The sequence below is a fragment of the Thermobia domestica genome, chromosome 11, assembly GCF_964235325.1.
Source record: "Thermobia domestica chromosome 11, izTheDome1.hap1.1, whole genome shotgun sequence".
NCBI lineage: Eukaryota > Metazoa > Arthropoda > Insecta > Zygentoma > Lepismatidae > Thermobia > Thermobia domestica.
The window spans coordinates 94,713,692-94,727,890 of NC_137464.1; the positions used below are offsets into that span (position 1 = coordinate 94,713,692).

Consider the following 14,199-nt stretch of genomic DNA (forward strand, 5'->3'; position numbering starts at 1 on the left):
TTACTCATCTACAATCCTACACACAAAAAGGTGTATAAAATCTCCAATGTGGGTTATAGCACCCATTTTTTGCCTAAAAAAAGCTTATTTCTGAAGGCCATCTAGCCTATTTTCTTCAGAGGTTGTTGGCAACACTGAGCAGAATAATAATAATAATAATAATAATAATAATAATAATAATAATAATAATAATAATAATAATAATAATAATAATAATAATAATCCTATTGTGAGGGAGGGCGATCCCCCCTGGATCCGTCCCTGATAATATGCATTTTTTGTATAATAGCAGTAAGTAGTGACTGACTAGATAGAGCATCCAAGGTCAAAGCATTTTTTTCAATTTCTTTGTAATGTTACATGTCCTCATGAACGTAGGAAGAGAAGGGAGCCTTTTTCGCAGGGGCCCCTGCATCCACTGCAGGGCTTATCAGAACTTAACGGCACTTAAAATTACGTCACTAAGGCGATATCACGGCACTTAATATGTGATGAATATCAAAAACTGTTTTGATGCAAACCCGCTACGGAATGAGGCCCATGGATCGTAAACTACAATGTGAAATTGATGGTTTCATTGAGAAATATTAACTTCGACCTGGTACTACTACAACTACTATCGTTGTTCAATTTTTTTTTTTTTTTTTTTTTTGTCTGTAAACATACAGACGTGTGTTACGAATTGGGCCGACGGTCTAATAACTAGTTTTTGACAGTTACATAATCAAACAGATAAAGTTAACAGGTAATATTTGTACATATAAGAGTTTAATTTAATTTAGTCCATTGTTTTCGTTTTTTTTGTCCTATTATACTAATGATTGCAGCAAAATACTACTTATCTGATGAAATTAAGGAAGATGTTTTCATATGGATCTAAATAAATAATATGTAATTCGTTAACGATAAGGAATTTATGTAATAATGACTTTTAACTAATCATTTGTGTAAGTCGCTACGAGTAAAAAACTGTAACGTTTGAGAATAGGATTGCCAAAATCGGTGGTAGTAGGGATGGTCACCGATCGTGAAGGGATGCCGGACACCTCCAAAATTTGCATGGGCCCCCAATTAGTATTAGGATTACTATTGTTATATCACTAAACGATATATGAAAATTAAATAAGTACTTGAACGGACCCTCCGATAGTTGTACAAAAAAAAAAAAAAAAAAAAAAAAGTATCGCCAAGCTAAGGAGTTACCAGTTATCTAATGCTTATTCTTATATGCAGTAATTAGTACGTTAGGTCAGTTTTTTTTTCTTAGCTTGTAGTGATAAAAATTCAATTTTTACTGATGTCACTTCACTTATGGTGAATTCGGAAAATTGAAATATTGGTTGGATTTGGCACTTAGACCTAGCCTAGGGCGATTGGTAGGTTTAGAACAAAATTGACAGGATATATATCTATACAGGGTGGTAAGAAACTATTTGAACTAACTTCGGGAGCTGATTCCTGACATCAAAACAAGCAAAAAAGGGTAATAGTATACATGAGACCGCCCTTCTTTCCGGTGCTCCAGGATACTTCTTACTCTTGCATTACGTAGGGAAATGATGTTATTTCATGTGCAAGTGGTAACAGAACACATAGGAAACCCAGATCATCTTGTATTCACACTCCAATATAAAGTGTGAATACACCCTGATCTGCGTTTCTTCTGTGTTCTATTACCACTTCCACATGAAATACCATTTCCCTACGTAATGCAAGAGTAAGAAGTATCCTGCAGCACAAGACATGCGATTGCGTTAAATCCCCCCCCCCCCCACAGTCACATATAAAGTACAAGGGCAAATGTGAGGAATAAAAGTAAAAAGAAGGAGCGCAAAACATGTGATATGCGTTAAATCCCCCTTCCCCCCCACACACGCTCATATATAAAGTACAAGGGCACTACACATGCAGATATAGAGTACAAGGGCATAATGTGTTAAAGTAAAAAGAGAATAAAGAACAGAAAGCATTAAAAAATCAAGTTTAACTCTACAAAAGAACGTTCCATTGAAAAGCGAGGAGGAAAAACTGCACCTCGTTTTCCTCCTCGAATTTCCAATGAAACGTGTTTTCCAACAGCGAAACATGTTCCTTTCCCTAAAATAGAACCGCATCCCTACCAATCCATAAGACAACTTACCGATGCGGAGCAGCACGTGCTCCTGCATCACACCAACAGCACAGCACTTTTTTATTTTATACTTATTTCGACGATCCCACACTTATACAAGAAGCAGTTCACGTGAAACGAAATAACCATTACAATCCTACTTCCATCTTGTTAATGACTTCTTTTTCATACCATGCTGCCACCTACCGCTGCTTATGTCAGTGTGTGCAAACCCATCACTAAAAATGGCATCTGTGCTTAGAGTTCCAAGATGTAATACGATCAGCGAGGAATTTTCCTCAATTTATACACGTAATTCTAAGCATCATAATTCGCATTGAAATGACCAGAACCTAAAAGTAAACATAAAAAAGCAAACTTCGCGTTACGTTCTTTTCACGAAAACCTGTACGGAATGACTCCCAAACTTCCTTTCTGACTGCAAACACCGCTAAGCAATCATGCAGGACTTGGTACTACTAGATACACCTCAGACATTTGCACATCAGCAGTCGTGAAGGTAAACACGACTGAGGAAGAACAACAAAGTGTAAGACAACTACGTTATTTTTTATTTTCGTATCAGTCGGTAAGTAAATGAAAGTGGGTTTGTTACCCCCTATTTAAGTTCGTAGATACTCAATGAATAATCCCTAAAAGTATGAGCGTCCAGCTCCTTCTGGAACTGATGCGGTCTTACGTATACTATATCCCAAAAAAGTTCTGTGGAACTGTGGTCAGTGAGGGATAGTTTCCGCGATATGATGTGCCGAAAGCGTAGGAAAAATAAACTTCAGAGGTCTGGAAAAAAAAAAAAAACCCGCAACGTAGAGAGTGCGGTTTAGAACATAACACTCGAAGTCTTACCTGCTCGATTGAAAAATGTATGCTTCAAATTTTCGCAAGATGTGTGTGAGGGATTCTCCAAAGGAACGTAGAGATTACTGGCCAGGTTATAGGGGATCCCTCCGTTCCTTTGGGGAATCCCTCACATACATTTTGCAGATGTTTGCAACGTACATTTTTCAATCGAGCAGGTATGACTCCGAGTGTCATGTTTCAAACCGCACTCTCAACGTTGCGTTGTTTTTGAATTACAGCCCTCTGAAGTTCATTTTTCCCATATCACCGAAACTATCCCCCACTGACCAAAGTTCCAGGGGACCTTTTTTTTCGTGCTTGTTTCGCTGTCGGGAATCAGCTCCCGAAGTTTCTTACCACCCTGTATATATCTAGACCAAGAATAAAGATAATTAAGTTCTCTTTACCTATACAATGGGGGAAAGAGGACATACCACCAAAAACTGGCCCGAGTGGAACAAAACTTGCAAAATTCGCTATCATTGACACCCTGACTATTTTTAATAATAGAAGAAATATTTCTTTATTTGGCATTTATTCCGAAGTTGGGCGTCCGCTTTCGCCACGTTTTTTCGCTGTTATCTCCTTTCCACACTTTCTGTAATTTGTTATTAGGTTCATTAATCCGTGCTCTTCACAAACTTTTAAAAGATTTTGCTCGTTATCAATGTATTGCTTCACAAATGTTAAAACTGTTAGTTCATTGCCCTTGTACATTCGCCATGTTGATAACATAAATGCTCGTTTCTTTCCCACAATGCAACTGTTCGGTTACCTTGCGCCAAGTAGTTCCCTCCGCTCGCCTTATAGTCCCATGTTTATAACCGCTTATATATAACAAATAAACAGAGTTTTCGAGACTCTTATATATTATCAAGCACACAAACGATCAAATTATCCATATCTTTCCTGTAAATTTTAAAAATTTTGCTGGAAACGGACGCCCAACTTTGGAACTTAACCCCTTTATTTTTCCATATGTTCCATTCGGGTTCCTTTCTAGTAGTTTTACCCTAGAGCTAACTTCCGTTTGGGAGTGTTATTTATGTGGAAGTTCACGAAGTATACCTAAGCAATTGGAGAGAAGTGGTAAAATTGATGCTTTAGCGTGCTGCTGCGGAAAACCACGTGAAATAAAGCACAGGAGGTAGGTCAAGAAAAGATGTAAATGCGAGTACTGCGAAACCCATAGAAACACAAAGTAGATATGATAAACTAGTATTAAAAAAAAAGAAAGAAATCGAAATCGGCGCCCTAATCCTCGTATATTACTCGCGTGCTTTTGCTCTCTCAGCCTACTTACATATCATTTGGATGCAAAAAAAATTCCATCGTGCAAGCATCGTAGTAAGAGTGAATACACTTCTTTTGACAGTTCGGGATAGTTTTTGCACAAGTATCGCAGGGCCAATTTTAGGAAGTTTACCGTGTCAGTTGGAGAATTTATTTAAGTTTGTGAGAAAGAATGAGAGAAAGTCAAGTAAGTGCAGTAGTAAAAGTTTAAAATGTGGTTGTATTTGTTGGTCGTTTTTCATGTTGTAAGCAGCACTGTATGTGGAGGCGGATGGGCTATTTCGCGGAAAGATACACTTGTTATGATATAGTGGCGAGAAAGGCAGTTTCGAAATGGCTCGTGTATGTCAAGCACTTTGACATAGATTGTAAAATGTACATGTTGAGAACAGGACCCAACCAACACCGGCGGGGCTTCTAACCGGTTCCTACTACTACTACTACTTATACTATGGATCCACATAGTAAACCTGCACGCTTAATGTAGCGTAACTTAATGTAATCAAATCAAATATAACCGAATTCAGTAAATTTTGGTACTTTTTTTTTTTTTTTTTTTTTCAATTTTGAAATTGGTCTGGCGATACAGCAGTAATGCCATCGCAGTCTATTTTTATTATTCTTATGCCATCCAAACCGTTGTCATCGTTGGGAAAGTGGTGGGACAGAGAGTAGCTTCATTGGTATTCTTTTTCCTGCACCCTCTGTTGGGAATATCACTGCAGGATTTATAAATAATTGATGGGGATTTTGCAAGAGGGTTGTCAGTTACCGTCTCTGTCTGTTTTAGGTAGATGTAAACCATTCCATCCCTACTGTGAGTGAGTCTAGTGTTCTGTTTATTTTTTTCGTATAAAAGCTAAAACATCTGTATGAATTCAAAACGTGAAAAAATAGCTTCAATTTTTTGTTCTTGTTTTTGGTTTCGGGGCATTATTTAATTTCTCCCCTAAATCAGTTGATAGTGACTTTGACTCACTTAGTAATGATTACGGTTCGTTATTTGCAACTGTGATTAATATAAATACAATGTGGACATATGTTATAAAAACTACAGTGCATAAAATACGAACCAGCTTGTGCTAGATGACCTCTAAAGAGCACGAATGCTATTTAACCGAGTCAGAGTAGGAGCGTAGCAGGGGGGAAGGGAGCGGTAGTGACGGGATGAGTCCATAGGGATCAGGCGCATCAGCGATGGTGGATAACACGCGTAAACGAGGCCGTTTACAAAGGCTCACTATAAGTCACAGTACCAGCTCTGGAGTTGTTTATGGATGTGGGGAAGATATTAGATGCCATTCGTCGTTTCGGTTGTTGTTGTTGTATTTAATTATTGATTTGATTATGTGCTTTCGTAGGTGGACATAATAGTTTTATGCGCCTCTCATCCTCCTTGACCACGTTGACTCTATGCTGATCCTTTGGTGAGAGCTTGCCTAGTAGATTGATATGGCAGCAGCATTAGTTCTTCTCATAGACGCTCCGGTGTGGTGCTTTGGTGACCACACGCTGTTTTCATCTATTAATTTTAAAAACAAACATATTATGGGTAAAAGAACCTTTAACATCGGGTCCAGGCTCATCCTCTAGGAAAAAGCGTAAATCAAACGTGAGTAAGTCCGAAACTCAATGTACTGTACTATTAGAGAATGAGGAAAAGACAGATATTTCTACTCGTGTAATCTGATATTTTGTAATTAAGAAAAGAATAGTGCTTAAAATGTTACTACCTTGAAACGTCCAACTGCCGCTCGTGTTTAGAAAATTGTTCTACACAACATTTCAATGCTTCCTGGTATCATCTTTAACTTCAAGCGTAATTCTAGCCGGCAGCTGTTTCTTTATAATAATAATAATAATAATATCAGACCAAAAACTGTAAATAGAGAAATCAGCATCTAGCATTCCGTTATCAGTCTCTCAATTTTATTCAACACTTTCATAACTATGTCTTAATGTCTACCGCTGTTAGTTGTATAAACCTGTGTACAGGTTTGCAAAATTGTCAAATAAACATCACGTACTCTTTCGCACTCAAAGCGCTAAAAGAAGTCAGTTAATTCTTTATATGTTTGAAAATATCTTGGTGCAATATTCACACGTCAACGCTTACACCTTTTTTCCTGTAATTAACCAGTCTTCCTAGTTAATTTTAACACTGAAGCTTTTTTTTTTTTTTTTTTTTTTTTTTTTTTTTTTTTTTTTTTTTTAAATTTTAATAATCCCACCAGTTGTAATTCCTTTTCCTCCAGAAAACATCTTCCTAAACAATGGCTTCCGTACTAGTTATGATATCAACGTTGACATTAGTTACTTGTGTCAAGAAGAAAAGAATACACTGTGTTCATTACCTGTTTAAGGCTTCTGTGTACGTTATTTACATTTGAAAAATAACGGTAATAATCAAATAAAATACATATACTTAAGTTGCAGGTAACTGTTTATTACCTTCTTCCATTGATGATCCAGTTTTCTGGTATTCACGTTCAGTTCAGGCCTTTTTGTTCTCATGAAGAAAGGTTCAAAAACATTGCTATCAATGTTGTTTAAATAAGAGTGTAAGATTTCGAATCTTTCTACTTCACCGTCCTGATGGGGGGACTCTTCACTTCTTGCATCCCTTGTATGTTCCTTAATCTTCGTCTTGATATTCCTCTTGGTCATTCTATGTAGTGTTTCTCGCAAGTGCCAAAGGCTGCGTAAATTCCTGTGGAAGAGAACTTTGTAGTAATTTTTGTATGCAGAAAAAATAATCAAAACTGAGGCCTATTCCACTATTGAACTTTTCAGCTTTTCACTTTGCAAAATTTGGAAAGTTTTTGAATTCCATCATTGTATTTGAAGAACTTTGCAATTTGATGTCTTCAATTGCAAAGTTGCAAAGTGTTTGCAAAGTTTTTTTACTCATGAATAGAAAAAGAGTTTCGAGATATGAATGTAATTAAAAGGTAAACAGGGTATAGAGTCACAAATTACAGTGTATAGTGGAAATTTTAAGTTTAGAATATAATTAGACTTTTTATAAACGACAAACATGACATAAATGCTTACGTTAAAATCCGTGTGTAATAAATAACTTAACGTTTCTGTTGCGAAGTAGTACTTAATTATTAATTGAGTTAATTCATGTGTTCCAGTAAAGTAAATATGTTCCTATTATTTAATTTAGACTGAGTTCTTTTACGTCCAGTATTTAACAAGTTAGTGGTGATTGTTCCTATGAAGTGCTGTAATACCGGTTTCATAATCGTTATTTATTTTGAGTCGAGTTTGTTCTTAAAAAAATATTTCTGCAAGTAGATTATTTCGCAATCTCTTTCATGACGCACATGTTAGTTTATTATGAACGAGTACACAGTAACTTTAAAAAAGGTGTTTACTAAATGCATTTTATACAGGTATTTACCGGTATTTATTTATTTACACTTCCGTAGTTAGTATCGTGTCTTCTAGTAAATTGTGAGCTTAGTTGAGTCTCAGCGACAATTATTGTTGTATAGTAGAATATATACAAATCAGTTAATTAAAAATAGAGATATAAAGTTATCTCAGTCTGGGTTTTGGTTCATTTGTCCTGTGCTATGGACTAGGAGTGTTTCCCCTTGTCTATTTGCCAAGTGTCCATCTGAGTAATTATAGTGGGTAAATGTTTAGTAATGGGGGGCCAACACAAAGGAAGACAGAAAACAACGTGCCTTGCGGGGCTCTAACCCGCCTTCACTCGCTAACTCTCGTTCGGCAATGCTGTCTGAATTACTGTAAATGTTATTAACCTAACCTAACCAAATGTGAATAGAATATCGCAAATATATATATATATATATATATATATATATATAATAAATAAAAATAAGTCGGTTAAAAACCTGGCCCCTCAAAGCTAAACAATCTATCTATTAAAATGCTACATTAGCAATTAAAAGCGTCTGAGCTCCAACCTATAACTTTGGCTTTCAAAGCTTTCATTTACGGTTATGTGTGATTTCACGTTTAACAGAGACAAACATTTTAAGTATGTGTACTTTAAATAAATTAGTTAACTAGATCTTTTTCATAAAGTTTATGATATAAAATTATTATTCAAAGCCTTTGTATTTTAATAAGCCTTCTATAAAATCAATGTACGTGAATTGTGCTTCCATCTTCCGAGTTCTTTAAACTGTATGTTGTGGACGTTTATATGTTTGTGGTCAATCCTTTTGACAATGAGATCTCGGAAACTACAGCCTCTAGAAAAATCACGTTTCTACTGATCGATTGGAAATTTTGCGTAGATTGTCCAGTTCTAATTGAATATTTAAAAAAGTGGCCATTATTTCTTTATTACATTTTTTAGGGTACACTGGAAGCGTTGAAATTTGAAAAAAAAACTAAGGCATCATATCCTGCGCGTTATACATACCAACACCACACTGTTGTATATGTGGGTTACATATGTTTCAGGCTTTTGTTTCATGGCCAAATAATAATGAAAAAGGAAGGATAACCATTTCTCCAGTCTAAGATGAATCTTTATTTTTTGAGTGTTTTGCCCAATGAACGCCATATATAACTGCCATTATAATTGTGTATGTAATGTATTTGCTTCTTACATACTGCATGCAAGAAGAAAGAAAACACTGATCATGCATGAATTAGAAACTCCAACCGGAAGTAAGCTCAAATCTTGCAAACGGTGCGAGATATTGAGAAAAAAGATAATCGATAAAATCTCCCCTTTACGATACGCCTTGCCGATTTTTTTTTTAAGACTTCTTTCACTTGTGTCTGTAAAGGGACATGTACAGATGTTGTGAGGAATGAGAAGAATGTTTATGTTACTTTGTTAATAGTGTTACTTTGTTAATGTTCTCCAGTGCGCTTTAATACGAATTCTACTTGCTCACTTGTCAAACGAAAACATTCTTTAAACTGAAATAAATTCATGCCGTGGAAGTTGATTCAGCTTTTACACACTTTCTTATTAATCTAATCTCCACTTGATGAATATAATGACATCAGAAGCATTTTCAAACGACAATGGCTCTTAGTCAATCATTCAGACAAAACCAAACTTCTCTTTGCAAAATACGATACAACTTTGCAAACTCTTTTTTTACACTTTTCAGTCTTAAGGTGATGACGAAACAAGTCTTTGCAAGTTTTCGCTTTGCATTTTTCACTTTTCACAACTATTTTTTGTGGAACATTAACCTTACTGTTGATTGCAAAGCGCAAAGTTGCAAAGTTCAATGGTGGAATAGGGCCCTGGCCCCAGATTTTACTAAAAGTTTGATACTAAAGTTATTGCTTATTTTCCTCATCCTTATTCTGACCAAAGAAATAAGAAAAACTCTTATTCCTTTATGAACTTGTTTTCCGGTGTTATTTGGTGTTCAAGAGCTTTTTATTATTATTTTATTCATTTATTGAGAGTGTAATCATCGAATTCGTTTTTCGTTCTTAGAAGGAGTAATTGTTGTGGATGATTTTCTGAGTTCGTTTGTTGTGTAAAATTCTAAATGCTTATAGAAAGAAATTCTTTATGATGTGGGAATGTGTCGATTCTTTGTGTAGAAAACATTCCGATCCTGTTTCTTTCCTATAAGCTGAAGTATAGAATTTGTTGTGGAGATGTTGAATATAGATGTCTAGGAAATTAAGTTATTTCGATACCTTTTCAACTGTAAATTTTATGTTTTCGTGTACGTTGGTAAATTTTGAAATTAATTCTGAAAGTGTGCTGTCTTCTCTGTAAATTGTAGAAGATTGATTCAGCCATATGAGTCCGATTTGAAACCTTCAACCCTGCTCACAGAATTGACCAATAGGAAGAAGTCAAACAGCAGGAGAAAGCCAAAGGCCTCTAGTATCGCGCCGAGTTCGCGTTTATGAAGTGTGTGCCTCATAGCTTCCAAGGTGAACCAATTTTGGCAAGGCTACGTTGGGGCACTTTTTCCGTGACACATTTTCAAAAACAGTGTAGGAAAAATGGATGCTCAAAGATCATCAAAAACATAGATATGACACCACGACCTTCCAGCACTTCGTTTACCCAGTGGGGATAATAAATGGAAAGTGATCAGTACTGCGTTGATTTCACCTATAGCTCGAAAATTGCGCTGAACGGCCCTGCAGTAAAACCTTCGTATACAACGTGTGATGGCAAGACGATTACAGGTAGCACAGTCAAGTGTGAACCGCATCCTACGTGACAAATTAAAACTCCGGATGGTGTTTAAAAGTGGTGGACATGCCCGTACTTCGGCTTATCGGAGGGGGAGAAAGACCCTCTGCTGACGCATTTACGAAAGACATCTATGCGGGGAAAAGTGGAAGCTTGTTGCCACGTTCGTTGAAGCATGGGTTTATCTATCAGATTGTGAGAAAGTTCGTGCCTTAAGGTGCACTCCACGGGACGCAGAAACCCGTCGTGACATCATCTGTCAGTGCAAAGCAAAGCAAGTTTCTTGAAGGGATTTCTGGTTGTCACGGGATACTGCTATAAAGGCTAGTTAACGATTTGGTAGGTGCCTTGAAACTGCAAAATCAACTCCGCATTTTATCAGCAACGTATGCTCACACCAATTCCTACAGAAAAGCTGTACCGTTTGTATGGAAATGCAACAAATCAATCCGTGTGTATACGGATAAAGCCTCATCATGTACATCCCGTTCTACAGAGAGATTTTTGCAACAAATGGTGGTAGACACCGGCAAACTATTCCCTTCCAAACCATGCCAGTGAAGCCACTTGATCCCAGTCCCATGGATTTTTGCAGGTTTGGCCTATTGGAAAGAGCACTTTCATCTCGTTATGTCACCACTGTCCGTAACCTCTGGAAAGGCTACTAGGAGAAGTGGCTCAAGACTCCCGTTCCTGTACTTCAACGGAGCCTCCTACAATGGAAATTACGGTGCAGGGCGATGCCAGCACAGATTGTGCTCACATCAAGGGCAACCGATTGTGGGTGGTTTATCCTAAGGTAGATGAGACGGATTAACCGTCTGTATTAAACAATCATCGACGAAATATCTAATGTATTTATGTTTCCTTGTTTGAATTTTTTTTAAAGTAACAGTTTAATTACTAAAAAGAATATTTATTATGCAAATGCTGAATCTAACTGTCTGAGTAGTAGTAAGGACCAATCTCTCTCTTTTATAAGCAAAGATATCATTTATACAGTCGGACAAGTTAAAGATATTCAAAAACTACACAATGGTACTTTGTTAGTGAAAATGGTATGTGAGAAAGAAACTGCGAAGTTATTTAAATTGGATAGCATTGGGTCAGTTTACGTATTAGTAGAGTGTCACCGTCTACTGATTGTGAGTCAACGAGTGATTTGATATTCCGTTTTCCTAAACGATACTGAAGATGAGATAAAACCCGAGCTACCTGACTAACATGTTGTAGACATATCTCACATTAGAAGTAAGAAGTCAGATGAATTTCTTGCTACTCAGTCATTGATTCTTACTTTCAGTTTGAGTACTCTCTCAGAACTCGGGAAGTTGTATGTTATCTAGAAACGTTCTCCCTACACTCCCAGTTCTCTTTGAATGCCAGCTATTTGTATTAATTGTGGCCAGAAAAGTCATGGCGCGGAGCTATGTATTGCTATTGCTGTAATTGGAAGAATGATCTACAGCATTTCAAAAATTGAAACAAATCGAAGAACTCACGATAGTTAAAATGATTTCTGCTATTGATGCAAAACGGCCCATCAAGAAAAGCGTCCCAACCTCATTTTCCGTCCTATTTCCATCCGTAGTATCAACTTCCCTTAGATCTTGTTTTGACCCAGACATCTGACGTCTCACATACGTCATTTTCTGAATGTAAGTTTAGAACCAAAAGTCCCACTCACTGCCTCATGTATCTCACAGCTAAATTCTCCGCGCTCTGTTCTGTCGTCCGAAAGCCACCACCAGATTTCGCTGAAATCTGTTATCGTGAAAGCCGAACTGATGGATAATGAGAATATGATAATTGACTGATAAGGCAAGGTTCGTTTCTTAAACTAATCCTTCTAAAAATGGCGTTCCTTCGATGTAATCGTAACGGCTTTGCAGTCATCTTGAGGATTAGAAGCAATTGATTCCTGACCACTCATTGGCAGTTTTCTGTTTACAAGGAATTCTTTTGACCTACACAGTCTTTCTTTTTTCTTTTTCTTTTCTTTTTCTTTTTTTTTTTTTTAACTCACTACCGTACGGAAGGTGTAACGTCGTTGGCTTCCCGCGAAAAGTTGTAGTGACGTTTATGGAAAGTGGCCAGCTTGGTTACTCGTGGTTCGCTGAGCGCGGTGAATGGTGGGTGGTGAGTGGCTATCCTCTTACCACACCCCCAGTGACGAACAGGTCCAAGTACGGGAAGCCAACGACGTTATACCTTCTGGACTATACACGATATATATGTTGACGGAGTATCCATCGCTGTACTTAGTTTAACGTAGGCTTAAAGTTGAAAGCATTTGCGAACTTTCCTCCCTCGCCCGATCACCATCTGTTCGTTGTACATTTCGTGCTGAAGCCTTTTTCACAGCCGATCTGATCCAGTTTTACAATCAACTTGAGCTAGCTATGTTGGTTGTCGCAGACCAGAATGCTTACCATCGTCTTTAGGACTCTATTCGAACTGAGGTAACAGAATTCCTTAATGAGAGTGGGGTACTTGTTGTTAATGACAGTAGTCCTACTCACTTTCTTGCTGGTGATAGTGATGGCCATGGTGATGGAAATCATGTATAGAGTACGGTTGAATACATTACAATATTGATATTTTATTATTACAATTATTATTTTTTATTTTTTTTTATCATTCTACAGCTTTGAATTGGTTTGTAAATTACAGCCAATAATGTTTTATTCATATAATGTTTTATAAACTCAAACTAGTATTACAAAGCATAAAAAACATAACTCTGCATGCAGTTGACTGGTTCGTGAAACTCAGCGTTTATTATTATTATTATTATTATTGCTGACAAATATGTTGAAGTTACAGCAAACCTTGGTATTTCATTGGCTTAAAAATAACTTTGGAACTGCAATGAAACTCGGTATCTCATCACTTGATACGTCCCAGTAGATATGAAACAAAATTGTATATTTTAATCATTTGCAGTGTTAGAAGAAAGACGAATATAAGTATTGTATTAACGTATTTCTAGTGCTCATTAAAAAATTTAGAAAATAGGAACGTTCTGCATTTTTCTTATTTTTAAATCTTGGTTTTTGTCGTCTTAAATGTTATCACGTTTGCACCTTATCTTTTTTTTTATATATATAATTTTTAATGTTTTGTTTCCTGAAGTACATACATATACACAAGTTACGTGTTCTAACACTTGAAATTTACGTTTATTATATGTGTTTAAGCTAGGTAAAACATTTTTCAGGACGATAACGGTAGTGATTCATAATTTAAATTTCTGATACTATGATTGTCAAAATCAAAACGTAATATTTGTTTTCGTTTCTGTAGGTATTAAGTGTAGAATGTATTGTGAATTTGGAAGCTGAGAAACATTGTTACAATGGAATCTCCTGAAGAAAGACAGGAGAATGAAATCCAAGTACTTAAGGTAAGTGTTTGTAAGGATTGGGTATTGGAGATGGTTTCACACGTGTATATATAGGTACTTGGTTGGTGCATAGGAACTGTTCGAGATGTGACACTGATGTTCACAAGTGAGTAGCATGTGGAAGAAGATTCTCCACGTAATCGAAGTAGTCACTATGCAACAACAGCTGTCCCATTGTTCCGGTGAAAAAAATGTTGCATCTGAAGCATCAGAAACTCATTCACTGCGTTACACACCGCCTTGTAGTTGTCATACTCTTGATGAAGAGGTCGGAGAGGAAGCGATCCAAGTGGCAAACCGGTCTTGGCAACAGGTCTAGCGAATTTTTCTAAATGAAATAGTCTCAAATTCCAATTGGCG

The 14,199-nt window shown here is 36.7% G+C and overlaps 1 protein-coding gene across 4 annotated transcripts in view; it reads left to right on the forward strand.

Moving 5' to 3' along the window:
• The first annotated feature begins 641 nt into the window (after positions 1 to 641).
• Gcn2 (eukaryotic translation initiation factor 2 alpha kinase Gcn2) overlaps positions 642 to 14,199 on the forward strand; it is a 239,244-nt gene continuing 225,686 nt past the window's right edge. For all 4 annotated transcript variants that reach the window (XM_081730836.1, XM_081730837.1, XM_081730839.1 and 1 more), the window contains exons 1-2: positions 642 to 745; positions 13,740 to 13,839. In XM_081730836.1, coding sequence (XP_081586962.1) covers positions 13,792 to 13,839 — 48 coding nt within the window. In that variant the 5' untranslated portion in view covers positions 642 to 745; positions 13,740 to 13,791. The remainder of the gene's footprint in view (positions 746 to 13,739; positions 13,840 to 14,199) is intronic.